Source organism: Alternaria arborescens (assembly GCF_004154835.1).
Source record: "Alternaria arborescens strain FERA 675 chromosome Unknown contig_76, whole genome shotgun sequence".
Classification (NCBI taxonomy): Eukaryota; Fungi; Ascomycota; class Dothideomycetes; order Pleosporales; family Pleosporaceae; genus Alternaria; species Alternaria arborescens.
This window is the reverse complement of record NW_021167931.1, coordinates 1-26602: the sequence shown is the minus strand read 5'-3', so window position 1 is coordinate 26602 and position 26602 is coordinate 1. Positions and strand designations below refer to the sequence as shown.

The 26602-nt window shown below is 50.5% G+C and overlaps 11 protein-coding genes across 11 annotated transcripts; 5 read left to right on the top strand and 6 right to left on the bottom strand.

Moving 5' to 3' along the window:
• Nucleotides 1–204: 204 nt before the first annotated feature.
• Nucleotides 205–1921, top strand: AA0111_g12356 (hypothetical protein; the record flags this gene model as incomplete). Its single annotated transcript, XM_028646326.1, has 7 exons — nt 205–305; nt 355–577; nt 689–1302; nt 1386–1487; nt 1538–1566; nt 1621–1830; nt 1884–1921. 7 exons carry the CDS (start codon nt 205–207, stop codon nt 1919–1921), a joined length of 1317 nt encoding a protein of 438 aa, XP_028500038.1.
• A 2684-nt stretch (nt 1922–4605) lies between these two features.
• On the bottom strand, nt 4606–6505 carry AA0111_g12355 (hypothetical protein; the record flags this gene model as incomplete). Its single annotated transcript, XM_028646325.1, has 5 exons — nt 4606–5357; nt 5419–5608; nt 5657–5884; nt 5933–6266; nt 6339–6505. 5 exons carry the CDS (start codon nt 6503–6505, stop codon nt 4606–4608), a joined length of 1671 nt encoding a protein of 556 aa, XP_028500037.1.
• Nucleotides 6506–7215: 710 nt separating this feature from the next.
• Nucleotides 7216–8890, bottom strand: AA0111_g12354 (Isotrichodermin C-15 hydroxylase; the record flags this gene model as incomplete). Its single annotated transcript, XM_028646324.1, has 3 exons — nt 7216–7563; nt 7680–8792; nt 8843–8890. The coding sequence occupies 3 exons, from the start codon at nt 8888–8890 to the stop codon at nt 7216–7218; spliced, it is 1509 nt and encodes a 502-aa protein (XP_028500036.1).
• A 3869-nt stretch (nt 8891–12759) lies between these two features.
• Nucleotides 12760–13998, bottom strand: AA0111_g12353 (hypothetical protein; the record flags this gene model as incomplete). The annotated part of the gene is made up of 4 exons (XM_028646323.1): nt 12760–12809; nt 12866–13736; nt 13790–13939; nt 13987–13998. 4 exons carry the CDS (start codon nt 13996–13998, stop codon nt 12760–12762), a joined length of 1083 nt encoding a protein of 360 aa, XP_028500042.1.
• A 606-nt stretch (nt 13999–14604) lies between these two features.
• On the bottom strand, nt 14605–15882 carry AA0111_g12352 (Replication factor C subunit 3; the record flags this gene model as incomplete). The annotated part of the gene is made up of 3 exons (XM_028646322.1): nt 14605–15564; nt 15611–15698; nt 15749–15882. 3 exons carry the CDS (start codon nt 15880–15882, stop codon nt 14605–14607), a joined length of 1182 nt encoding a protein of 393 aa, XP_028500041.1.
• Nucleotides 15883–16157: 275 nt separating this feature from the next.
• Nucleotides 16158–16922, top strand: AA0111_g12351 (hypothetical protein; the record flags this gene model as incomplete). The annotated part of the gene is made up of 4 exons (XM_028646321.1): nt 16158–16163; nt 16241–16286; nt 16342–16616; nt 16677–16922. 4 exons carry the CDS (start codon nt 16158–16160, stop codon nt 16920–16922), a joined length of 573 nt encoding a protein of 190 aa, XP_028500040.1.
• A 480-nt stretch (nt 16923–17402) lies between these two features.
• AA0111_g12350 (hypothetical protein) lies at nt 17403–18445 on the top strand (the record flags this gene model as incomplete). The annotated part of the gene is made up of 4 exons (XM_028646320.1): nt 17403–17409; nt 17466–17597; nt 17674–18013; nt 18172–18445. 4 exons carry the CDS (start codon nt 17403–17405, stop codon nt 18443–18445), a joined length of 753 nt encoding a protein of 250 aa, XP_028500039.1.
• Nucleotides 18446–19119: 674 nt separating this feature from the next.
• AA0111_g12349 (hypothetical protein) lies at nt 19120–19863 on the top strand (the record flags this gene model as incomplete). Its single annotated transcript, XM_028646318.1, has 3 exons — nt 19120–19155; nt 19222–19312; nt 19439–19863. The coding sequence occupies 3 exons, from the start codon at nt 19120–19122 to the stop codon at nt 19861–19863; spliced, it is 552 nt and encodes a 183-aa protein (XP_028500053.1).
• A 329-nt stretch (nt 19864–20192) lies between these two features.
• On the bottom strand, nt 20193–21363 carry AA0111_g12348 (hypothetical protein; the record flags this gene model as incomplete). Its single annotated transcript, XM_028646317.1, has 2 exons — nt 20193–21041; nt 21091–21363. 2 exons carry the CDS (start codon nt 21361–21363, stop codon nt 20193–20195), a joined length of 1122 nt encoding a protein of 373 aa, XP_028500054.1.
• Nucleotides 21364–22008: 645 nt separating this feature from the next.
• Nucleotides 22009–22657, top strand: AA0111_g12347 (hypothetical protein; the record flags this gene model as incomplete). Its single annotated transcript, XM_028646316.1, has 2 exons — nt 22009–22168; nt 22227–22657. The coding sequence occupies 2 exons, from the start codon at nt 22009–22011 to the stop codon at nt 22655–22657; spliced, it is 591 nt and encodes a 196-aa protein (XP_028500045.1).
• Nucleotides 22658–23373: 716 nt separating this feature from the next.
• AA0111_g12346 (hypothetical protein) lies at nt 23374–24870 on the bottom strand (the record flags this gene model as incomplete). Its single annotated transcript, XM_028646315.1, has 1 exon — nt 23374–24870. One exon carries the CDS (start codon nt 24868–24870, stop codon nt 23374–23376), a length of 1497 nt encoding a protein of 498 aa, XP_028500055.1.
• Nucleotides 24871–26602: the final 1732 nt, after the last annotated feature.

Here is a 26602-nt window from a genome sequence, read left to right as displayed (position 1 = left end):
GACTCAGCCTTCCGCATGCACAACACTGAGATGCGTCCAATTCTCCAGCATATCTGGCTGTGCCTCCCTCCTCCACATTTCATTTGAAAGACCTTGACCGTTGATTGAAGTTGCACGTCTTCACCAACCCAGGGCGACTCATCGAGGTAGCGCGTTTGCCAAGCCGCTAATATACCACGCGCTTACGTCACACCCAAGGTCCAGATGGCGCTCAAGCACCTACTGAACGACGAGGAAGCCGGCGACGACTACCAAAACAACTACCGGCCGAATGTGCAGTCCAGAAAAGACGATGATTCAAATCAGTATGCAGTAAACGGATTGTGATTGTTGAAGCAAGGCTGACAAGTGTAGGTTTATAGCGGCTTTACCAGCTCAGTCTTGGGACCGATACCTGGACGAACTCCTTGGCTCACAAATCGCTCGATGTGACCTCGCTCTTGATGGAGATCAGATTGAGTTGTACAGCTCGTTCCAGGAAACCAGCGCCGATATTGAGGAATGGACGACCGGAGATGCGTCTCATCGACTTCTCGACCAACCTCCACCCGAGGAAGCGTACGTATGTTACGGCATGGTGAGTAAAATGCTATGTGATCTATATGACGAGTTCATTTGGACCTCTTTCACCCGAGTGCCATCACTAACCACAACCAATCTCTCTCTCGGTTAACTGACACGCATCCAGGTTTTCAGAGCTGCCGTACGGCTTTGCGGTAACATGATAGAGCTCAACAAGAAGCTCAATATGATTGCGCTATCACCTCTTCACGGACATGCTCAGATGGTGATCATCAAGCCCGAAGCTCAATTTCTGGTCGCTTTCTCAGACGGAGCAGTTGTGGGAGAGGTGAATGCGCAGCTGGATAAAGCACTGACTAGCATTGCGGAACAAGGTTATGAGCTTGACCTCGAAGTTTTTGCCCCGACAAGAGCTATTCAAGACATTATAGGTCGGGCTAGAAGAGAGAAAGAAGCTGTAATTCGGGTTCAAGTGAACGTGTATGGCCCACCAGCAGCGGCTAACGAGATTGGAAGAGAGCTCTCTCAACACAAGCTTTACCTCCAGCGTCCTGCGTACGTCAAAGACGGCGTTAGATATAGCAACCCTCATATGCTTACGCTCCCTGAGTTTGAGAACTCAATGACGGTGATACGACCATTACTAGAAGAGCCTGTACCTGAGAAGCCTAGCCTGCAGACGTTCAAAAACACGATTCAAGACGTATATTCATCACTAACGCGCGATCGTGATCTGAGTGGGCTGGAAGGTGACGAGCGCCTTGATACCACACTCCTATTGTATGTAATCACGCTGCTGCAGAACATGCAAAATACCTTCCGTGACTAGGTGTGATTCCAGAATTCCATACTAAGCGACACAGGCACCAGAAGACAGCTCTTGCCTTTATGATGCAGCGCGAAGATGGTCCGATACCAGAGAAATATGCGCTGTGGAAAGCCATTGAAGAGGAAGGGCTACAATGGTAAGTACATGGCAAACAAGCTAGCTTGCTCTTGCTAATCGAAATTGCAGTTACCGGCATGCAATCTCAAACGCGCGCTGTAGGTTCTGTCGTCCATAATAGTGAGCTTCAAAGCATACTAACAAATCTGCAGGCATGTTCAAGCCCGAGGAAACAGGCGGCGGTATCCTCGCAGATGAGATGGGAATGGGCAAGACCCTCTCTATATTAGCCCTCATTATACGAACGCTGCATTCTGCACATGATTGGGCTACTCAGAATGAGACTTCAGAGGGTGAGATGTCGCAGACACCAAGATGCAATCGCCGTTCCAGAGCAACCTTGATCGTTGCGTCATCGGACCGTAAGTGAATCATGGCTTTGTTTCAATCACAGCTTCTGATTGTCTCCATACAGTCATGATCAACGAGTGGTTTCAAGAGCTAGACAAGTGAGTGAAGACAATTGCATGAATATGGGTAAGAAGCTGATGATTGAAGGCACTTTGACGAATCTTCCCGTAGAGTTTTGAAAGCCATCAAGTATCATGGTCCTCATCGACACGTCTCGGCAGATAGCTTTGTCGAAGCAGATATTGTCATCACAACTTACCATACGCTCGCGTCAGATCTCACTGGAAACAGAGGTGTGCTAAGGGACATAGAGTGGTATCGCCTTGTTCTTGATGAAGGTCGGTATCCCATATACCAGTTGTTGTATCTCACTAACGATGATCTTCTAGCTCATATCATAAGACGGCAGTCCACGATACTATATCGCACCGTAGCTGAATTCTCAGCCCGATCGAGATGGTGTCTCACTGGCACACCTATACAAAACCGTCTCGAGGATATCGGCTCGTTGTTTGCCTTCCTGAGAATTAGCCCGTTTCACAGCTTGTCAAACTTTCGGAAGTGCATCGCTATACCCTTCGATGAAGGCAGTAAAAGACGTGATATGGCAATCGAACGCTTCACACGCCTGTTAGACTCATTGTGTCTTCGCCGGACCAAAGATGTACTTCATTTGCCGGACGAAAAACATCGTGTGAGGACGATACATCTGTCATCAGAAGAGCGCGCTCAATACAAGCACACTTATGACGTCATGTTTCGGACGATCAAGAACCAGAATGGTGTGTTTGATCAGAAGAGCACGTTAGGCATGTTTCAGGTACAGCTTCAACTACGTATCATCTGCAATCATGGCACTTGGCAACAACCGTTTTCTTGGAATCGGCGCAAATTGCACCTTCTGGATGAAAGAGAGGCTGTGGAAGCGTCATTAGGAAGAGATGGCGAGATCACCTGCTCTGCTTGTCGACAGACGTTGCCTCTTTTTAATACTGGTACGTTGTTCCATCGCTACACGGAACATTGCCGGCACGTACTCTGTATGGAGTGTCTCTCAACAAGCATGACGAGTGATCAGGAAAGCCTGCCCAGCAGATGTCCCCTCTGTCAACCACTTTGGGACGCTGACTCTAGAGCGCCGCGCTCCAATCATGCGTCACAGGAGGATACCTACTTTCGACCCAACGGGCGGTCCTCGAAGATGGAGGCTTTGATGCAAGATGTTTCCGTTGACGTGTGGAACACAAAGAGGTACTTGCGATAGCCTCACAAATCAATCTACTGAGTCTAACGAATTGGCAGCATCATATTCACATGTTGGACGCGAACACTGGACTTGCTGCAGTTCTACCTCCGCCATATATCCAATAACACATGGACCCACGAGCGAATTGATGGCGACTGCTCCACGGCTAAACGTGAACGCATCCTACAAAGATTTGCAGAAGACCCGAAATTACGGGTACTCATCATGACTACTGGTACTGGCGCTGTAGGGTGTGTAAAAATCGTCGATATTGTGGTCTGTTCAAACTGATAATGTCTCCCAGGCTCAACCTCGCAATGGCAAATCGCGTCTTTATCGTGGAACCCCAGTGGAATCCTTCTGTCGAGAACCAAGCAGTCGCACGAGCTTTACGTCTCGGACAAAAGCAGGCTGTTTTAGTCACGCGTTATGTCGTGGAGCAAACGGTGGAGCAGGTAAGGTGACATGATCTAGATCGCTTTTCGTTGCTTACATCAATAGGATATGCGATCACTCCAGAATACGAAGCTTGAAAGGGCTAATCTCATTCAAAGCGGCTAAGTGAGGCTTGCGGTGTTTAGCGGAGCGATTTTGATAGCATTTGCAGAAGTTACGACAGGCGCCGGTCACTTTGGCGCGAAAGCTGGAAATCGATTGGCGAGATCTTTGTGGGCACTTGGCTATAGCAATGTCCTCTTCTGATCGCACAATCTTTGGGTTGGCAGCATGTTGCAAGCACCCTCATCAGACACTGAACAAAGAATGACACCCATGGAGAGTTGTTCTGAGCCGCGATCGTTTTGCTGTCAACTGTATGAACTTGTTCTACTCTATAGCTATCTGTGCGTCCAGCCTCATAAGAATATCAATCCGATAAGTTGACCAACCGGTGAGCAATTCGCGCTCAGGCGCTAGATACCGCACGCTCATACCGCACGCATGCGGACGCGCCTCACCGGGACTAGCTGCGCCACAATCATTCCAGCTGCCAAGTGGTCACAGCCTTCTGTGTTGGACTGGCACCGTATCCAATCGGCCATGTAGCATGTGGCGCGCACTGCAATCTTGAGCTACAACAGAGGATATCTGCCTACGCAGCAAACCGCAACATACCATGTTGAGCCAACTCGCTCCGAATCCTACGTCAGGGATTTGTGTGCGTGGTGTAAGACGCCAGCCACACTCGTTACCCCTGCCTCACTGTAAGACTTGGTGGCCCACACCAGGCCATATATCCACTGTTTCACGTTGAGAACTATCACAGTACCCTGGTCTTTCTCTGGTGCTTGTGAACGTTGTGTACTGCGATCTGTAGTGCGGAAGAGCGCCTCTCATGTGGTCCGCGAACCAGGCGACCACTGCACCCTCTCCATTACGCTAAGAATCACAGTACAACCAGCACCACCACGTCATTGGGAAAAGTGGCGCATTACTGACACGAAAAAACTCTGTTTATATAATATATATGATACGCCCGATCGTTTCTAGTGATGCGGCGAAAACCGTCCTGTTGAAGACTATCTAGGTATAAGAGAACATTTTAATTCTTCTCCGCCTTCTTACTGGCAATCCTTCTCCAAAGCTCACACCTCGCACCTCTATTACCTTCCCAATTCAGCGCATCAACAACGCTGAAATCATTTTGTAGCCCAGGACCTGTATATTCTGTAATGGTAGTTCCTGTCAATTGCGGAGCAGAGTAAGGCACACCGCCTGTGGTGTTGAGATTAAGCATCTTGCTATGTCCATTTGCTGTCCATGCCGGCCACGTGAGCTTCGTGAGACCCTTTGCAGTGGCCGGGTTTGCCGCCGTGATAAAGTGGCCCCAGATCTGTCTGAAAACGGCAGTGAAGGAACGTGGCTGGCTAGCCGTTGCAGGGCCAAAGTATGCAGTCAAATCGCTGCCGTGTAGCGCGCCGGGTACAGAGTACTGGTAATGGAATGCGGTGCGATTGTTTGTTGCAAAGGCGCCACTAAGCCAGTATGACGGACACACAAAGGTCGCTTCGGCGTAGATGTTGTATGCGCGCTGTTGTATGCCTAAGGCAAATGAGCTGGTATCGAGGGCTGTCACTGGGCCGAGACCCGTGGTTGCGAACGTGTCGTTTTTTGTCAGATTGGATAGCGGATAGGCGGCGAGGATGGCTTCGAGTTCTGTTGAAGCAGATGAGGGGAAGGCATTTCGCAGCCATGCTTGAAGTGCATCGGTACTATCAATTGTGGGGCCCTTCGTTAGCGTTGTTGCCGACAAGCATGTTCTCGCCATTGACGAGTCCTTCTGCAAGAGAATCGCTTGGATGAGTATTGATGAAGCCAGATTCTGGTTCTGTAACGGGAGCGAAGGCCCAATGACCATAAAAATTGGCAGCGTTCACGTCTGAGTTTGCGGTCTGCAGTGTGAGTGAATCCTTGCTGCGCAGACAGGATAGCGTCTCGGTTGAGTTCGCACATCCAGCGCTAGTGGAAAAGCTCTCATACTGTCGTGTTGGGGCTGAAGCATCGAATTTGTGCTGTGGTGGAAGATAGGGCGAGGCAGCAATAATCTGATGCATTGTTAGCAGGGACCTTAGTGTAGTTAAAGGACCGCATACGTTTCTGAATAGTGAAGTACCTAGGGTGCCATTCTTCGCGATACCAAGTAGCGTCACACCACCAGCACCAGCACTTTGACCAGCAACAGTGACTCGTGACTTGTCACCTCCAAAATGATCGATGTGATCCTGCACCCACTGCAGCGCGAAAGCCATATCAAGGATACCAACGTTGAGAGCACCATTCTGCTGGATCTCATTCGACGAGAGAAATCCGAAAGCCCCGAGCTTCGACATAATTAGTTGGTAACGTCTCCGTCAGGAGAATAGACTTACTCTATATTGGATAGAGACAGCAATAAAACTGTTACCATTATCGTTGATGATCTCAGTCATGTCCTGCTGCCCGTTTCCAAACCCGTAACCACCACCATGGACCCAGACAAGCACTGGAAGCTTAGCTTGTTCCTTGCGCCTAGGCGCATACACGTTGAGAAATAAGCAATCTTCACTACCAGATGGCGCCGGGATAACGGGAAATGGCGCAGGAGCGGCTTGAGGACATCCTGGTGCAAATTCGATAGCGTCCACTATGTTATTTGAAGAGACAACGGGGGCCGCTGGTGCTCGCCAGCGGAGGTCACCAACTGGGGGTGCTGCGTAGCGAATGCTTTATGGCAGTGGTCAGCATACTAGGACTTCTCACAACGGAAGTCTCCGTGTGGTACTGAGTTTAACATACCCTTTCCAGATATTGAGATGTGTAGTTGAGTTGTAAGCGCCCTGGTAGATGCCATAGCCTAGATCGACTACCAGATCCTGCAGGTTGAAGAGCGATGCTGCGTATGCGGCCTGCCCACTCAGTAAGCAGAATGCTGTAAGTGCAAACTTCCGACACAAAGGTGACATCTTCATTAAGAGGACTTGCTATTGCTGCATTACTTTGTGGTTTTCCAAGGTATTTGTACTTGCAGCTCATATTACAAATTATAGCTTGACTTCCTATCTTTCTGCCTTCGCCCTTTCCGGTGATAAGTCTAAAGCCGTATCCTGTCGCCGGTCATTAGTGTTACCTCTTGAAGAAACTTGATCAGCAAAGTTATGTGTGACTATTCCTGCCAGGGGGTTACTAGTGCGATGACATTGTTGCCGCTTTTAGTTTAGAGAATTTTATTCGGCCCGGAGCATAGCACTTAAAGATCGGCTTGCGCCCTTTACACACCGAACACTTCACAGCAAGCAAGATATGCAAGCTATAGAACCATGTATAAGTCAGTGCGGCGGGCACGGTCATCGGGCGCTGAGATTCCTAAGCTCTGCCGCATGCCACTCCGTGAGAAACTATATAACAAGCGCTGCCGTCCTGATTCCTAAGCACTGCAAATACAAGCGACCTCGTGAGCAAGATCATCTCGAAGTTCAGAAGCCCAAAGCAAAAGTTCTCTTTACGTTCTTGTTGATACCTTCTGCTTTCTTTGTATCTGCCAATGCATACATGTCGCGCTACTCTGAGTTACATGCTACACCTCAAGGTCTGGGTGACGCGCGACCGCAGTACTGAAACACGCAAATCGCAAACATGCTGTCTAGCAGACGAGATGGAATATTTGCCTGTTTTTCTAACTTCTTTCAACTTGCTTCAGCTGTACCATCAATGGGACCTTCTCCCACAACGTAAACACTCTCTGCTTATCTGGCCAGTTATTGCTTTCGGGGTGCAGCGCGATGTCGAAGTTCCAGAAGAACCGAGAAGCGATGAGTCGAAGCTCAGCGTATGCAAGGTTCTTGCCGATGCAGTTTCGTGGGCCAAAGGAGAAGGGTTGGAAAGCTCCCTTCTTATCTGCGCTGAACTGCGGGTCGTACAAAGGATGATCGGGGCTTAGCCATCGCTCAGGCTTGAAGGTATCTGGCTGAGCGAAGTTGTTGGGGTTGTGGTGAACGGCCCATTGGTGGATTGTAATGAAAGTCTAGGGAAATCAGTTAGCGTTTGATCGTTCCCATGTTTGCGACTCTAAAAAATAATCTGTGCGGGTAGTAGGGTGAAGACGGAGCATTGCGTCGGCAACTGTGGAGTGTGACTTACACCCTGAGCAATGTAGTGGCCGTTGACGTATTCACCCGGAGAAATACGTGGGGGCGTCTCTACAACTGGTGGATACATCCGCATAGCCTCCTCGAGACAGGCATTCAGATATTTGAGCTGCCCAGTAGATACCATGGTGATCTCCTCCTCGGTACTGAAAGCTGCTCTGACCTCTTCCTGAACATTCTTCAAAGCTTGCGGGTTTGTCGTGATCCAGTAGGTCAGGCCGGAGAGTGCAGTCGCCGTGGTCTCGCTACCAGCTATAATCAAAGCATCCGAATTGCCTAAGATTTCCTCATGACTCATGCCCTTCTCATCGTTGTGGCGAAGGATGTACGTCATAATGTCTTTCCGGCCATTTGGTGTTGGGCCAAGTGCTATTCTCCGCTCAGTTTTCACTTTACTCATCGCCTTGTGTTCATTTCGCCTTTGAATGTCTTCTTTGGATACCAGTAGTCGAAGAGCCCAACGAAGCAAAGGCATCTTCAGTAGAGCAATCATGCCAGAGCCAGCTCGGATGCCCGCGAAAATCATGGCAATCCATGGATGATAATCACTGTTATCCAGACAATGGAATGGTTCCCCAAAGACTAGGTCTCCAATGATGTCGAAAGTCGTGAAGTTGTACCACTTGAGCATATCAACCGGTTCTTTTTTTGCGGCCTCTATGCGTAACTGCACAAAAAGCTTGTCAACATACTGCTTGATCAACGCTTCCTGCTCCTTGATGGCAGCATCAGAGAAGGCATGTGCCAGGAGACGGCGTTGGCGTCGGTGGCTCTCTCTATCGGCAGGGAAAAGAGACTGGTTCGACTTGTCTCCAATCTGGTAGAAGTCATGCCAATGGGAAAACTCGGGTCGCCCGCCGCGACTATGCCCGAAAACTTCAGGCCATCCAATGGTTCCGTTCATTGAAACATGGTTCGGCCCGGTACGAACAATGTCGCCGTACTTCTCATGAAAGCGGAGAACCTTCTTGGTAAAAAGACCTCTGAACGAGTTCTCGATGGCCAAAGGAAGTCCAGATACGGCATAATGTTTTGGCCCGGGAATTTTGCGGAGGGGGTGAAAGTAAACCCTGTAGATTGCAAGACCCACTGCGTAAACCACAGCCTAGGAGAACGATCAGGATGTATCTGCGTGCATAAGACAGAAATACGTACGATTTCAAGAAGCAGCAATGTAGCAGCTAACGACTGATGAAGCGACATAGCAACCTCGACGATCGAAGGGTTGCGGAACCTTGTTCAGGCTGGAAGGTTGTTAAGAAGAGAAAAATCCTGATTTTCAGACACGAGACGGGATGTTGGTATTGTGGGTGTAGGATAGTGGCAGGACGACTGTGCAGCAAACGGCAACGTAATATATACCATGCACCAAGGCCACTCCAGATACGAAGTCTCTGTCCTTCGTCTGCTCATCCATGACGTCTATAGCTCAACGGTAGCTATATGTCGCTTGCATCGTTTCGTGTTGAGCAGGAGGTGGACCCGATCAGTAACCACGAGACTCCACAAGTGATCGGGACTTGGCAGGACGCTCGGAACTTGAGCTCACCCGAGCCGCTAGACTTGAACAACGGTCCCTGTCATAATCTCCGATAGGGACGCTAGTGTCGGATGGCGGTTGCTCCCGCTCCCGTTCTCCTCGCAGCCAACGACGCAATTGTTGATGGTCAATTTGATCTGTTACCTGCGGTGTCGATGTAATATCAGTGGGTACATGGTTACTTCGCAGTTGCCTGTGCTATACATATTGGACCAACTCAACGCATGCTAATCTATCAGTTCACTCCGTCTCTCCAGATTCCTACATGAGTGTAGGTCGTCCGTCATTCGCACAGTGGTGTGATTGGTCCTCTCGGTTAGGGATTGCCGTCTTAGAGATGCACTTGATGCTAGCATCTTGTCTTCCAAAGCACAAAAGTCCGCTCTTGTGCGGCCAAAGTTTCCATTGCAGGGAGTAATGGCCAGTTACGCGTGCAGGTTCCATAGACCATGCTCGAGAGAGAAGGTTGCAACGTACGGAATAACAAGCCCGAACGTACGCGTCACCCAAACCTGTTAACTGCGCCGAGAGTTGCAGTACACCTTGTAGTAGTACCTCAAGCTCCTCGGACAGAAGAGTTCCGTCCTTGCTGCCAACCATCACGATGCGATGTGTGGAAGAGCAGTCGAAAGATCAAGGTGAAGCCTGCGGCGCCATGCATAACGTAATGAAGCTTTGTGCCATATATTCGTCCGGTGGAAAGGCCTATGAGCTCACAAGGATTCGTCTTCAAAAACTTAAACCTTGCTATTTTGCCAGATCGTTGAACCCATTTTACCGACATCTTATCCGCTCCACGGTCCACGTTCGAGGGATAGATTGAGAACGACTTTCTTGTTGCATGCGGGCCTTGCCATGCAAACCTTGAGATCATCGCCCGATCCTAACTCTTTTGCTGATTGTGTAATCGAACAGCTTCTCTTTCGCTTTTTCGTATGTGGAAAGCGGCTGCGGACCGTACCGGTGATCCTGAACTGCTGAAGGTGTGCTCTTCTGCAGAACGGAGATTGCGATGCAGCCATCCGGGCGCACCTACTTTTTAAGAGCTCGGCTCTACCCCGCACTTGATCAGATCAGATCTTGGCGCCTGCCGAAGTACAGCGCCTCTCCCGCCTCTCCAAGACCACTTCGCCGCTCAAGACCACGAAATTGTCAGCTGTCCTATCGTATACGACTGATCCTGCAAATGTACGGTAGACCGGGACACCAATGACTTCGTTGGATCTCAAGCACAGATACTGGAAGGTCCGAATCACATTGCCTCTTTCACGCTATAGTCTACGATGCTGAAAGCTACCTACAACCATCAGCCCTCGATCATGGTAAAGACCTAGCGGGACACGTCATCGAGTTGGTCGTCCGCACTAAAGATCGCAGTGCAAGCACCAGGCGTCTGGTTGGCTCGCAACTGCAAAGGTTTGCAGGAATGCGAAACAAGGCAAACGTAGTTCGCAAGACGTCTCTCACCGATGAGACAGGGGAAATCCTTATCATTCGTACAGGACCGGATTCGTCCTCCACGCGCCGTTGCGTTCACCGAGCCTATCACCTTTCTTCTGGCCAATCCTGTTCTGCTGCGCTGGAGATTGTATGTCCTCCCCGACACCAGAGATTAAAGTACAAAGTTGCAGTGGTGTCTGATAGAGTGTCTTCACAGGCGCCAAGGGGTTCGCGACAACATCGTATGCGTACGCTGTGCAAGACAGATATGCAGTGCGAAAGGTTTTCTGTGGTTTAATTACTGCTGCCTTACCTTGTCGATTGCCTGCTTCTTGATCGAGGTAGCTGCTATTGTGGGCTAAAGATTGCAGTGCACCTACCTTGGCGCCCTGTTGCCTGGTTGCCTCATAGCCTGGCAACTAGGCAAACGAATTTCGCAACCTGTATCTCACCAGCAAGACATGAGGTATCGTCGATTGATTAGAACATGACAGATACCATTGGTCGATGCTGCCATATGTTTCCTCTTCTACGCTAAAGATTGCAGTGCAGCGAATAACTAAACCCACCGGTGTTCTTCACCGGTAACGGGGCTTAGCAACCAATCACGCTCGACAACTTCCTTCTGCCCAGGTGCATACGTTCATCCGCGCTCAATCTAGAAGTGCACGGACGGAGGACTCTTGAGTAGATTTTTAGGTAAATATAGCACCCCCCTTCGCACTGCGATTTCTAGCGCAGACGAGCGAGTGCAGAGGAAATTCTTCGTCTTTCAAGCCAGAGATTGTAGCTTGTTGCGCCCGCGCACCAGAATTGGGACATGTTCAGGCCATTGCTAACAATTGGGAGACACCATTAGACCATTGTATGGGAAGTTCCCACTTCAGTCTATATGTCGAACCTGAATGAAAGCATAGCTAAGCAGTCTGGTAATGGCCTCTTCCACGCCAGACATATTGATGCGATTCTTCGTTCACCAAAGCTTTTGGTGTCAACAGCGAAACCAACTTCGCAGTCCGGCGAAACATTATCAGTAATGATGTAGTGCCTGGTTACTCGTCGGCGCTCGAGATTACAGTGCAAAAGGTAAGATGGTGTTGGGGAATTGGCTATCCATTGATGACTCTTTTTGCCTCACACCACTCGTCGCTTAGAGTCCTCCTCAATCTTGGAACATGCAGTACACATCTGCTCCCTAGCGCTACGAAATGCAGTGCAGTAGCAGGCAAAGCAGGCATGCAAGTCGTTGTACGGAATGATCGAGCAGTCCCCACCAAGCAGCCACCCAAGGGCGCTCGATTTTTCCCTACAACCGAGTGCATAGAAAGCCTACAGCCTTGACCTCCAAGCCAACACTGCAACCCTGAACGGGCTCATGAGGGATAGCAAGAACCTGGATGTTCCTAAGAGCGACAGGTTTGTGTACATGTGCATTCCAGACAACCGCTACGAAACACAGTGCTTACGATAGCAGAACGTTGACAAGCCATGCACGCACACTTTCGGAAATATTCTTTTGACGCTGTTCGAATGTATCATACAAGCGCACGAGCTTTTCTCTATTAGAGAATCAAGCTTTTGAACAAAGACGGCTGCGCCTGAATTGTTTCGCTGCTCGAGGCGCTGTTCAGTATGACTAGCTACTGCCGGCTCTAGTTAGACATGACACATCTGACTTGCATTCACAGCTTCTCTTCGATGCTAGAGATTGCAGTGCACAAAGTCTCGTTGGCTCTCTGTTCACCGGTGAGCTATGTGCGCCCTTCCTTGACCGGACTAACAAGGATCCCTCCTGTGCCACTCTTACTTTGGTGGACATTACTGGTCCATATCCTTAGACCTACGCCTACTCTTCTACGCTAAAGATTGCAGTGCATTGTGCCTCCGGTGGGGAATCGCAGAGCCGCATAGCAGAGAGAAGGATAAAGGCACTTCACCCCACGATCAAACCCCCTCCCACTCCGGTCTACATGCACACCCCCTCCTTCTAACATGCAACACCCCCCTCCTCCCCGCCTCCACCATCCACCACAACAATTCAATCTCATGTTCCACCACCCCCTTCCATTCCCCCGTCGCCACTCTCTCTTCTCTACTCCCCACCAGCCACCTCTCCAATCTCTCCGCACAAGGAAGTAAAGCCTTCGTGACACTATCTTCGGTAGCGTCCGGTTTCTTTTGCTCAAGATAGAGCATACGTTCGAGCCGGGTGAGAAGAGAGAGTTGAATGGAGGCAGATTCGGTGTATTTGGAGAGGAGAGCCTGAGCGCGGGCTTTTAGTTGGATTGTGTCTTCTCGACTTGCATGGGTACAAGGAAGGTGTCGTTGCGGCCGCGCGAGGTGGAAGGAATCTACGTCGCGAAGGACAACGAGGTCGTCGAAAGACGGCGCGTTGGTTGTCGATGAACTGAAGCTTTGGCGGGGCGTTGGTTGTTGTGTCGGCTGTGAGTATTGCACAACATGTTGCACTTCATCTATCCGTGAAACCTCCTCTCCACTGTCCCAATTCAGAAGATACGCGGTACTGCCAAATGACGTTGGCGTAGTCGGCGTATTCGGCTCCGTCTCCTGCCCTTGCTCCTGCTCTTCTGCATCTGGATCCCACTCACACTCCGTATCCGGGTAGTCATCTGAATCGTACATGAAGGTTTCCGAGTAGCTAAAGCCATAGCCTTCCTTCTTCTTCTTCTGGCCCGGTTTGGTCAACACGGGAGCTTTGACCTCCTCCTCTTCGTAGATGGATCTTTGCGACGACGACACATGCTGTACCGGAGACGCCTTTTCAGTGGAGTGAGAACTTGGACTTGAACTGGAGAAGGATTGGGTGGACCTGGGGGTCATAGAGAGGCCGGAGAAGGATTGGTTGAAGCGAGCCTCATTCTCGGAATGGAGTTGTCGCTCCACATCATCAATGAAAGATTGGGAGAAGGAGAACCGAAGTTGGATGTTTTGAGATTGCGATGGCTGATGCGACGGACTTCTTTGGACATCACGTGCTGGATTCATGTTAGACTCTGGTAGCACGACTGATGCAGCTCTTTGCTGCATGTTGCCAGTGTCGTTGTGTTGCTATAGCCAGATCAGTCAACTTTCCTCCGTACCATGGAAGAAATGGTACGTACGGGCCCCCGCCATCTTGGTGGCCGCTTGCTCTTCCCTTCGCTTGCGCGACGCTCTTGCAGTTTGGTAGGTTCGGGTGCTGCTAGAAGAGGAAGTGGATCGATGCTGCGCCGCAGAGTAATTTGTCGCTGCTTTGTTGGACCTTCTCTTCGCTGACTATGATCAGATTCGTGATTGTTGGTGTTGCGCGCCGACTTACCTTTACAGGCATGGTTTGGATGTGCATGCGCGACTTCGTGTCGGCTGTTTACTATACGAGATGGTAGTCGCGTGGTTCTTCCTCAAGCGGCGGGCCTCGCGTGTCTTTAAGTGTGAGTGTTGCAAAGTAAGAGTGTTGTGTTGATTGTTGATGTGGCGTGCGCCGTGTATACATCCTAGAGTACGCCGATCGCAAGGCGCGTTCGGGTCGCGTGAATGTTGACTAGCGTGGTTAGCGCAAAACACGACTCTCGTCCTATCACCACGGTGATTCTCAGAGTCTTGATACACTTTGCCCCACTCTTGTGTAGTACAACATCACGGCTGCGATTCTCCAATGGTGCGGATGAAACCTTGTCAAACTGCTTTTTGCGCATGCGAATGGCGCGGTTTCTGAAGACTCTCTCGTAGCTCTTTTGCCACAACATGCAATGGCCGTGCTACTTCCCTCCCTCCAGTCTTGACACTCAATTACCCCACACTATCGTAGTACAACATCACATTTTCGATCGTTGGTCGGCGGCGATTCAAATCTTGTCGCATTGCTTCTGCGCATCGACTGGTATCATTTTGCCAACACTCCTGCATACATCTTTTGCCACAACTCATGTGGGTAGCGCTACTTCTTGCCCGTCTCTAGCAACTCCACGCCTGTCCTTACAACGCCAATCGCCGCGCCTGTCTGGATGGCTTCACTTCCACCTCCACTCAGCCTGTATTCTATATCTGCCAGGCCTGCCATCCAAGTCACCATGACCTGGGGTGGAACGTCGTTACTGACCAGCTCCTCACTAATCGCCGTCAGGATATCTGCCAACGCAAGTCCCTTCATGATCTTCAAGTTGTTGACCGTCCTCAAACACTCCGTCATATCGTTCTTCGATAGCAACGTCTCGATGATGTACTTGATGTCTGAGGGGTGCGGGGCTGCTATGCAGTCGTAGATGGTAATCTGCGTGATCTGGTCGCGTACGATGGTGCTCGGGTCGGGTGCAGGCTTGCCCGGTGTTTGAAGCGGCGTGCTTGATGCGTGGCAGGCCTGCAATACATTCAGTGCACGCCTCATGTCTCCTTTACTGAGCGTGACAAGCGAGTCGGTGGCATCTTGTGTGACGTTAACCTTCTCCTCCTCAATGACTTTGTCAACTAAATTCCTGATGTCCTGATCCTTGAGCGGAGAGAACCTGAACCTCGTGCATCGCGATAACAGGGCCGGAGAAAGTTTGTGTGTGTAATTTGCGATGATACAGAAGCGTGTGTTGGCGGTGTACTTCTCCATGATGCGTCGCAGGGCCATCTGAGCAGTCGCAGTCATGGCATCTGCCTCGTCCAGGATGATGAGCTTGAATGTCGCAAGCGATGAGTCTCCTGCTTTAGGCGCCGCAGCGAAGATCTGCTTTGTGCTACTGAATGTCTTGATCTGCTCTCGCACGACGTCGATACCTCTGTCATCTGATGCGTTGAGCTCCAAGACCATTTGTCGCATGTTCTTGTTCCCGTATATGCGACGTGCGAGTGCGAGGACGGTCGACGTCTTTCCGGTACCTGGTGGGCCATAAAGGAGGAGATGGGGCAGTCGCTGATAGAAGTTAGCGGAGTTTCATGAAAAGAGAAGCAGATCGTACATTTGAGTCTACGAATTTGTTTATGGTAGCTATTATATCCTTGTGGCCTTCGACGTCATCTAGAGAGTTTGGCCTATACTTCTCCACCCTGTGCATGGTTAGCAGCTGTCTGGAAAGTAGATCCTCCTAGAGTCTCACCATGGCAAAGAGTCCTCAGCCTCAACAGGCAGGTTTGCAGCGCTCCTCTTGCCTTTCTTCTGGTCTCCGCCAAATGTGATAGAGTTGTCTACAGCGGGCGCATCCACGTCCATCTCATCTTCGAAGTCGGACATTGCGATGACTGAACTCGTGCTGCCGGGTGCTTTATTGGATATTGAGGTCGGATTGGAGGAGTAGGACTGGCGGATTGAGGGTATGTAGTCTGCTAACAAGAAAGTTGGGGAGACGCGCCGCGCGCAGAGACGCGTTGATTGGCCGCTTAGTCACCCCCGCCTGGTCAGCCCTACGAGCACACCTCACCAAGCGGAGCTGCCCCGTCACCTCCGCCGAGCTCCAAGACAACAAGAACACCGCCAGACACAACACCACATTGGCAACATCACCCACCATGCCCGTAAGTCGCAGATACACAATCAACACATCCGTTTCCAAGTATGCATTCGAGGAGATTAGGCAGCTAACACCTCTCAGGCTTACCACTCTGTCTTCCTCGATGAGCCCAATCAGCAATTGATTGGTACAGCTGCCCCCTCAAGCTTCGCCATGTACAGCACAAACTGACGACCCGCCAGGCAACTTCGCCCTCCTCCCACTCCGCACACGAACCCGTGGCCCTGCCATCACACTGCCAGCCCTGCCCGCCGACGTCACAGAGCTTACCATCGATGCCTCACACGACTCATACGACCCTCTAGACGAGATCCTCGCTCTCTTCCGCGCAAACACGTTCTTCCGCAACTTTGAGATCAAGGGACCGGCCGATCGCGTGCTCATCTATGGCATCCTATACGTCAGCGAGGTATTGGGCAAGATCAAGCCAGGCATGAGCCGGAGAGAAGCTGAAAAGGTATGGTGTCCTTGAGAAGTCTTGTTGGTAAGGCAGGACGGAAGCTGATGATGCGGACAGGCTGTCATGAACATTGCGCTCGACACCAACTTTGCGATTCCAGGCGACGCTGGATTCCCGCTGAACCAGGCTTTCGAGGCTCCCGCGGACAGGAACGGAGCAGAGGTGCTGCGACAGTATATTATGCAGATGCGACAAGAGCTGGCTACACGGTTACTCAACAGGGTGTACGCGGACGAGACCAACACACCGAGCAAGTGGTGGCTGAGCTACACCAAGAGGAAGTTCATGGGCAAGGCTTTGTAAATGGGTAGTTGATTAGGTCGCAGCATGAGCCGAAAGGCATGTCCAAGCTCCATGAGGATTTTTCAAGTCAAAAGCAATGGTCCTGTTTGCGACAATGGTCGAGTATTCCTGTCTCATTCTTTCCAATGCCTCTTTCCAGTCAAAAGTGTCCTAACCGTATTTCGACGTCTCGTGATACCGCACCATTTTCCAGGGTCTAGCCACGCACTGACGTCATGAGCTGTTGTTCTGCACCACCCGCGTTTGAGCGGGCAGGTAGGCGCAAACGGAGACTTTCTATTTGCTTGGTTGCTCTAGCTCGTGCTGCGGCTTTCGCATCAAAACCACCACAACCCGACTCTTGATCTTTGATCCTTTTGCTGTCGGCGCGTTTAATTCGGCGGTTCCATTACGCGGCTTTCCTTACTATCGCTTTGCATGTCCTGAGTGCCTTCGTTCTTTGTTAGCAGTCTAGCCGAATCAACAGATCAGATACCGACGATGCAGGGTACGCTAAGATCGGCATGGGGATTACGGCTGATGCGAAGGCTCACATGTACATAGGTAGTCGAGAAGATGATGAATGGTGCCACGTCTCAGTCAAGGCCATACCCAAGGAGGATTCTAAACCGGCTGTCGACTCACAACATATTGACGGCGCGTCTAACGACAATGAAGTCGGGAAAGATACATCCAGTACGTCCGATTCTCCAAACACATGACAACCCAAAGAGCCACGCTATGCGACTGGAGACGCCCACTAACCGCACAGTGCCCACCCTCTTCAGCACCGCTCTACCCCCCTGTGGCCTCCTCCCCCAACTCGCCTACGACAACATAGTCCACCGCCTCCGCGCCCTCTGGCTCTCGCGCTCTCAAGACCCCTCCTCCGGCAATCTCTCCATCCTCAGCCTCTGCCGCACAGTCCTAGCGGACCTCAAGACCGAAGAAGACCAACCCGTTTCGCAAGCCCTCAACCCCTGGCGCCGCTCCTCCGTCTTCGCATACGAAGTCCGCTGGGCGCGGTATTTTGTCCGAGAAGCGGAAACCATGGACAAGAGACCGAGGATGACGGAGAAGCAAGCTGATAAACAGGATTTCATGGATCGCATGTGAGTTAATAATATTGCTTTCTACTGTTCCGATTGTGTGTGTGTGTGTGTGTGTGTGTGTGTGTGTGTGTGTGTGTGTAGATTTCTGCGCGTTACACACGTTGAGGAGGACACGGAAAATTGATCTCTTTGTTGTTGCGCTAATGCGCTTCTTCTAGGTATCCTATTCCCAAGGAATTGAAGATTGTGGTGGCGAATAGGAAGAATCAGAAGCAAGTGCTGGATCTATGGAAGGAGTGGCATCATAGGAAGAGGGGCACGGTGGAGACGGAGGATCCTGGGCTTGGTGTTGGTGGGGCGAGGGAGGAGGAGGTGGAGGTAGATGGTGTGAAGAAGATGGATGGTGGTGGTGAAGAGGGAGAAGCTGGGAGTGATGGGAATGAGGATGTGGAAAGGAGCTTCGAGGAGATCGTGGAGGAGGCACAGAAATAGTTACGAAAGGTGGATTAGGAGTTTTGTGTCTTTCTTATCATACATCGCTGGAAGTTGAGGGGTGGATTTGTCGAAGATGCTGGAGAAACGGTTTGCGTTCGAGAAGTTGTGGTAGATTTGTTTCTTGGTTTTCTTATCTCAAGTTGGCTGGAAAGTCTCTGTTCTGTTTTTTCTAAATGCGTTCGATACCCCAGCTCCCCGTCCAGTGCATTCATCCTCTCATCCCACGCCAACGACCATCGAGATGTGCTACGTGAATCTGGACAAGACAGCATTTTTTCAATTCTCACTGATTCGTGTCTTCCAATTTATGTCTCCATCTTTGTTCCTCACCCATTGCCTTGATGTGGGGCTGGGATGAGGGTGAGAGCAGGATGCCAATCTCCTGGTTGGGTGATGGACTCACCTTCACTTGGGCTCACCAGCCTGTTCTCGTCCTCCTCACTCCTTAGTGGGGGTATAAAAGCAGGCTATCCCCACAGCCCCTCTAACTCTCTTCCTACTTCCCAACATCTACCAACAACTGCCTGGCGTCGCCTTTAATCACCCTTTTTGTGCCCTGCCTAGCGCACCGGAATCGCTCTGCAGAACACAGCAACAGGTATTATGTTCCGATACCCCATTCAGTTGTTTTCATGCTAACAGGCTGTTAGATCGTGTGCCTTGTGTCCACGATGCCAATCAAGTGGACCTCAGAGTTGGATGCCATCGTGAGTGCACTTCCAGCTCCCCCACAATCACATCAATGATGTCGCTGTCGCTGACCTAACCTACAGCTTCTCCACGGCGTCTTTGAAGAATGCAACATCTCCTTCAACAAGAGCCTTTGTACCAAGATCGCTGAGCGCGTTTCTGCCGCTGGCATGGGTATGTGCATCCCTCACCGTTCCGATTCTACCTCCCGCCTCCAGCATCGCATCCAGCCCCTCATCCTCGACCTTGCCCACTCCTGCTGTTACTATCGCCATTTCCTAAACTAACACACCCACCTAGAATGCACAGCCAAAGCTGTCGAGAACCGCTTGTACTCGTGGAAGAAGAAGAATGTCTCCGGCCAGACCAACCTCAATTCCGCCACCAACACGCCGTCCAAGTCCTCCGCTGCGAACACCCCAAAGTCCACTCCACGTCCCCGCGCCAAGGCCACTCCTCGCAAGAAGAAGCAAGTTTCCGAGGACGTCGACAGCGGTGGCCCTTCCGGGCTTATCGATGATGATGAGGTCCTGAGTCCCACCGCTGCGAGGGGCAAGCGCGGTATGAGCGGCGGTGTAAAGAAGGAGGTTCAGTACAAGGAGAGTGATGCGGAAGACGAGGGAGAGGTGGAGGAAGATTATGTTCCCATGGCAAAGAGGGTCAAGGCTGAGCCGGTTGAGAATGACGAGATCTTCTGCAATGACTTGGTCGAAGACGAGGTCTGAGGAGTTTGCTAGGTGCATATGTCAGTGGTGGGAGGTGGATGATGCTGAGTGCTCAGGTTCGATGAGAGTGTCCAAGAACGAGAGTTATCGTTTGCTGTTTGACGCATAGTAGCGGTGTTCTGAATGGTGCATGCCTTAATGGCAACCATATCTAGAGTCTGAGCTCAGATCATTCATGAAGAAGAATTCTACGCTGCTGCGAGTATTCAATCAGTCTCGTGATTAGTACTTATACTCAAGATGCACACATCAATGATCAGTGGAAGCTTAAAGACACAACATTAAATTTCACAGCTACTATTACGGTCGAAGCCATCTAGAGTCTCAGCTTACTGGGGCCAGGTGGCTGAGTCCCACTCCTTAGCATCCTTCCTGATCCTCGCATCCACTGTATCAGTTCCAGCACCGACATATAAAACCTTCGAGTACACAGACTGGCCCCAGAAACTGAAGGTAGTGTTGGCAGGTATAAAAACAACATCTCCAACAGAGAGTGTGGTAGTGCCTTCGAAACCACCAACATCAACGCTGACCAGACCGTCAACAACCTCAAGCGCAGTGTGGCCGGGCAGCGAATATGTAGCAGGCTTAGCTCCTGTGGCGGGTTTCGACAAAGTCATGGTGCCTTCGGTGAAGTTGCCGTCAGACTGCTGGCTCGTGATAAAAGGTTCGACAATGGTGTAAGAAGAATCCTTGTCGCCAGCGAGATACTTTGGTCCGTAACCCTTGGCGATGAAAAAGGGTGTCTGAGAATCACTACCGAGCTCATTGCTGCCGCTGTGCCAGATTGCATCCTCCTCAGTAGCACCGTTTGCGCCAAAGTCCATCGGTGGGCTGAAAGTCAGCTTTGCGTAGACATCGTAGCCCTCGAGTGTGGTGATCAGACTAGAGTCGCCTCCGGGGTCGGGGAAGTTTCCTTGTGGGAAGGGCGAGTTGGTGTTGGAAGTGTAGTTGTCGCTCGCGAGGAAGTAGAAGAGGTCTTCGAAGCCACCAGGCTGGATCACGCCGACAAGCTCGACGAACGGGTCAAGCAGCTGAAAAGTGTGCGTTGTATCATGAGGAACGGCACCGTAGTCACCCGGTGTTAGGATCCTTCCTGATGTAGCGTTGTCTTTGCTCGTCCAGAGAGCATACCGTCCCTTGAGGCAGTAGAAGTTCTCGTAGTGGATCGCGTGAGTCTTGATCTGTTAGCATTTGACTAGACCCTATCATTTCATAGAGACATACATGAGGTAGTACACCAAGGCTTGTACTTGCTGGGGCAGCAGTGCTGATGAGTGTAAAGGCGTAGTCCGAAGAAGGACCGGTAACTGGGAAGCGGTAGACTTGAGACCCAACTTGCACTCCGTCTAGGGAGTATGCACGCACGACATAGGGGCGCACATAGTCGGGAACCTTAGTGACAATAAGATCCCCAGCTGCTTGCGCTGCACGAGCATGTGAAGTCGAGGGCACGCCTGCAGCGAGACCTACAAGGGTTGCAAAAGCGCCGAGAAGCATAACTGAAGGGACCGAGTTCAAATCTACGTGTGAGCTGCTGTTGTCGGTTGTGACTTTCTTGACTAGGAGACAGAAGGACTAAATAACCCCGACATCGATTCCTTCATCGTATCTCCATGTGGATTGTACAATCTAAACATCGCGACTGTTCCTGGCATGCTGTGGGTACACGTATACGTAACGCGGGTGGGTCAACACAGGGATGCTCGGCTAAGTTTTGTTCCTTCGATAAACAGATCTCGGCGGTGGTATCTATCAAGACCTGATCCTGGTTCTCTATTTATTTGCTTTAGGTTACATTCACCGTTCAGGAGCAAAACTACAACGTAGTTAGATTACCCGCACTTACGTACATGCGCCCGCAGCTTTCTAAAATTGCGGACCTGCAGTACGCGGCTAGCTAGTAACCTGAAAGAGTAATTTCGGAATCGGCCCGCGTGAGTGCTGGTAGTTGAGAGCGGTAGTTCTGCGATGCTATAGTAGTAAACAAGAATGTGGTTGTACTGAACGCAACGCTTCATGATCTGTGCATGGCGCCCTCGGAAACATTTCCGACGTCTTTCCGCGTCTACTCTTCATGGACTGTTCTCTTCAACTTCATGGTTAAAATATTCCTAAGAACACTGATATGCTCAACGACACATCATGATCGGTTTGACACAGCGCAGCGCGCAACCACGGATCTCAGCTCAGCAAGTCGCCGCTGCCTCTCGGCACATGTCGACCACGCCACGTGTGGCGGTGCTCTACCAGGAACCCGAGCCACCATTGATCAACGGAGTGCGCAAGCCCAAGAAGCCTGGAGGTATGGAGTTGCGCATCTTGCGCGTGGGCATTCAACCATGACTGACAGCTGTACCAAGGATACAGAGATTCTGAAGCGGACATTGTATACGTGCTAAAACACCAGTGCGCGATAGATGTCATCATCCCAGTTTCCGCTCCCGATCCTGAAAGAGATGCAGACTGGTGTTTTGGAGATTCAGAACGTGGGATGGCGGACGCGATTGAGAAGGGAGCAACACATTTCTGGGCGAACACCATACTATTCGCGAATCATCCACTGCAAACGTCGCCCAGTCTGACAAGTGTGGCTAAGACATTGAGGGTTGTTGGTCAGCCACCCAAACTGGTCGAATTCTACGATGACAAGTCTTTCGTCAACAATCTTCTCCGTGCTCGCGGCGGCTTTACGCTACCGAGCGCACACGATGTTCACGACGAGCAAGCTCTTGTGGATATTCTTCATGTTGATCTAAAATATCCTGTGGTCGCAAAGCCTGTCCGGGGTTGAGGTAGCTATGGCGTCAAGGTATGCCGCTCCCCAGAAGAACTGAGCGAGCACTGCCGCGGTTTGTTGAAGGAGGAGACATCTGTGATCATTGAAGACTATCTTGCTGGGCAGGAAGCGACCGTCACTGTTATGCCACCTTCGCCATCCACACGCCATGATGATTACTGGGCGATGCCAGTTGTGGAACGATTCAATCACGCCGAGGGTGGGTTGGCCTAGAGTATCTAGCTGCTGTGATACTTGCTGACCGTGAATAGGTGTAGCACCGTACAACGGCATAGTTGCTGTTCTTCAGAACTCTCGGTGTCTTTCTGAGAGCGAACATAGCTCCGACCCGTATTACAGTGATATACAGCGCCAGTATGTTGAGGTAGCAAAGCTGTTTCAGTGTACTGCGCCCATCAGAGTTGATGTTCGTCGGCTTGGAGAGGGTAAGTCATCGCCGTTCGCGTTGTTTGATGTCAATATGAAGCCGGTAAGTCAACAGACGTCCGCTTTATTTGACATGCTAAATTGTATTCAGAACATGACAGGTCCAGGCAGGCCGGGAAGGGAGCAGCAAGCTAGTCTGACGGCATTAGCTGCTGCTGGTTTGGTATGGGATTATCCAACTTTACTGTCGGGGATACTAAAGTCCAGTAGTCTCTTGCAAGATCTGAGAGATGTCGGATTATCGCGAGTGGTTCGTGCATAAGTATAGTGTGTATTTAACTCGATCATACAATCACGATGGTTTGTGTGGTGATATCAGGAAATATCGCAGCTAACAATACATCGGAAGGTGCTTCGTGCCACTGGTATTCTCCATCAACGTCCCAGGAGACACGCAACTCGAACCAACCAATTCGCCGGTAAATCTTACGTGAATCGTCGTAGTCTTTATCGCTTGCTGATGGCAGTAATCCGACAACCAGACAGACAAGATATCCCACAGCGGCATCATCACTGCATGTCATGCGAAGCGGAACAACATGGTAAACGCTCTTTGCCATGGCAGGGTCTTGCAATTCATCCCAGGAGAGTCTATAGCTCACCGAAGACACATGTTCGATGTCCAAGATCTCGAAACGCTCTCGCCTTTTGTTCTCCTCCGGCAAGGATACGCTGAACATCCGAGCACGAAACTTCAAAGCCCCGTCTTCCATGTTTCCGTACGGATTACTGGGCTGAGATGGGGACATAGAAACGCCTTCGAAGTTTATCAGAGTTTCTTTTGTGTCGTAGATATCCACGTCAGGATACATGATCCCGTCCGGAACTGATGCCCAACTCCATGATGGCGCTATAGCGAGGTATTGTCTTCTTAGATCCACAGAGCAAGGATCTTTAGCGTGCCAAGAGAGGCATTCTACAAGATGTTCTCCCCATATGCCTGCAAAGTATGTGGTCCCGAACAGCTCCACTGGTACAGATCTTGCAATCGATGATAACGCTATCAAGCGGTCTGTTAGTTGCGTGAAATCTGACATTGAGTAGAACTCGATGAAAAACAGCCATTTTCTGAACGTCAGGAGAGAAGGATGTTCGAACCAATCGTCATCGTTAGTTCCATCATCGTCAGGTGCATCAAATGCTTGGCACTCCCAAAACACTCTTTCTTCGGTAAAATGTAGTATCCTTCGCGAGAGCAAGCGCTCTTGTGCAACCCAACCACGTCTATTCAAGCTGGACGCGAACACTGAACCATAGTACGCGTGGCTCGCAAACATGGAGGGCAGAAACATAGGCGGTGCTGCTCCGTCTTCTGTCTCTTGAGGAATACTGCATGGTATAACGTAGTCTGTCCCGACTTGAGATAGAAACCCTTCATCAGGATTGCCGGAACAAGTAGCCGCAATATTGCAGATTGCATTCTCGTATACAAGCCACATGCGTGGTCCTTCCGCGTTCCAATCGTTGAAATTGCCATGTGCACTAGGCTGTACTATACACATGGCATCGATCCAGATGAAGCGTATCTTCAAGGCACGGGCAACGATTATAGCATCCTTGAATGTCTGTGGTAGACTTTCGAAGAATGAAACCTTTTCCCCTGTGAATTCTGTGCTTAACATGCAGTCAGGTGGCCCCTTGCCCCAGCGATAAGTTAAGGTACAGTAGTCGGACAGCTGATCGACTGTTGCGCGGGCCGTGCTGATCCATGTTTGCACGTCAAGCGTGAGAATATGATCGTCATGAGAGAGGTCGAGGAGACGGCGAGGAAGCTGTTCCATTTTGGCTGGCATGCCCCTTCTGACGGATCTGCAATCATGGTGTAAATCCTTATCGCCGAGCACGCAAGCTTCCAAAAGCTCACACGCATGCAAGACTGGATTATAAGGAGTCTTCGGAACTGGTATTGCTGCATGGATAGCAACGGGCTTCATATCAAGAACACGATTCCATTGAAGCGACGGGATCTCTATAGAACCAAGGTATTCATCTTTATTACGAGGGGCGACGGAAAGAGCAATCTCGTTATGATAGTCTTGAAGCACGATCGCGGCCTCATTTCGCAGCTGTCGAATGTTTGTTATAGAAACCTTCTCCGGATGTTTCCTAACAAATGTGCATAGTTCGCAACCAGTCGTCTCAGAGAGTCTAACCAACTCGGGTCCTGAGGACCATGTACGAATTCGTATCATCCTCTTATCTGGGAACTCTTTCGGTATCAGGGCTTTGCTACAATCAGGACATCGAGACATCGCGAAGATTGCGTGAGGAATGTGGTCCGATTGAGCTGGTACAACTGATGCAGATGTCCCTTTGATCTACTGGATATTGACGCTCGTATGCTAACGGTCATCTATTTTTTGCTTCGGCAGATGGTAAGACAACAAATCCGATAATTTAAGTGTTTCAAAAGATTAACGATAGGAAGGCAGAGATGGTAAAGAGGCGGGCTTGCAGGTGTGTATATGCGTACTCGCTCCCGGAACGTGATGTATGGCACAAGGAGTAGAGGCCGACGGCAACCACCAATCAGTGACGGACCACAGCAAATCCGCGTAGCAGATCTGCGAACCGAAGATGAAAGATGTGGGATAAACGCTGAAGCGAAACACCAGGAAGAAGGAACACGAAAGCAAGCCGAAGACGAGAAGGAAAGAGGTGAGGGCTCAGCGGGGTAGACCACCAGGCTGAATTTGCCAAGCCCTCTTCACTGCGCCTCCACCGTCGACCGCCCAATCACGTGTGCCAGCCAATCACAAACAAATTAGCAAGGACCGGCACGATTGATATGTATGATGAAGAGAGACCCTTGAGTCACGGGGTCGTATTTTCCAAAAGTGGTACGTTGTACCTCTCCGTACCCGTGGAATGTGCGCGAGACAGATACTGACTCATCTGCAGCCATGTACATTGTTGTGAAAACCCATTCTCACACACACGACTATTCAACGTACTCGTCTTCAAGTGTCAATCTCCTACATACTCATCACCAAAAACCGCAACATTCAACCACAACCATGTTACACGCATCCACAACGCCATCAAACATCATCTAATCATCTTTATTTCACTACGTACTACGACTATCTAATGCTATCCTATGCTACCTAATCGTATACTGGTATCTATAATCACACGGGCACCACCACAATTCCCCCAGCCGCCCCCCCAAGAATCGTCACGCCTCCGCCTCTCCACCAAAACCTCCTCTGATTGCACAACGCCGTGAAAATGCCGAAAAAAGAATACGCTCTACAAAGAGGTCGTGACAAGTGAACCACAAGAACCACGCCATTCCCCCGCCTTGAAAGAAAAGAACGCCTTCATTGCCCCCCGCCCCAAAAAAAAAAAACACAGTACCGTCTCGGAACAGGTAACCTTGAAATCTCCAATCATTCAAACTGGCTGCCACAGCAAGCAATCCTCCAGCCTACGATAAAGTCGGCATTCCTACCGCCTACGATAAATAACGTTATTATCCCTCTCTCTTTCTCTCCCACCCCCACCCCCACC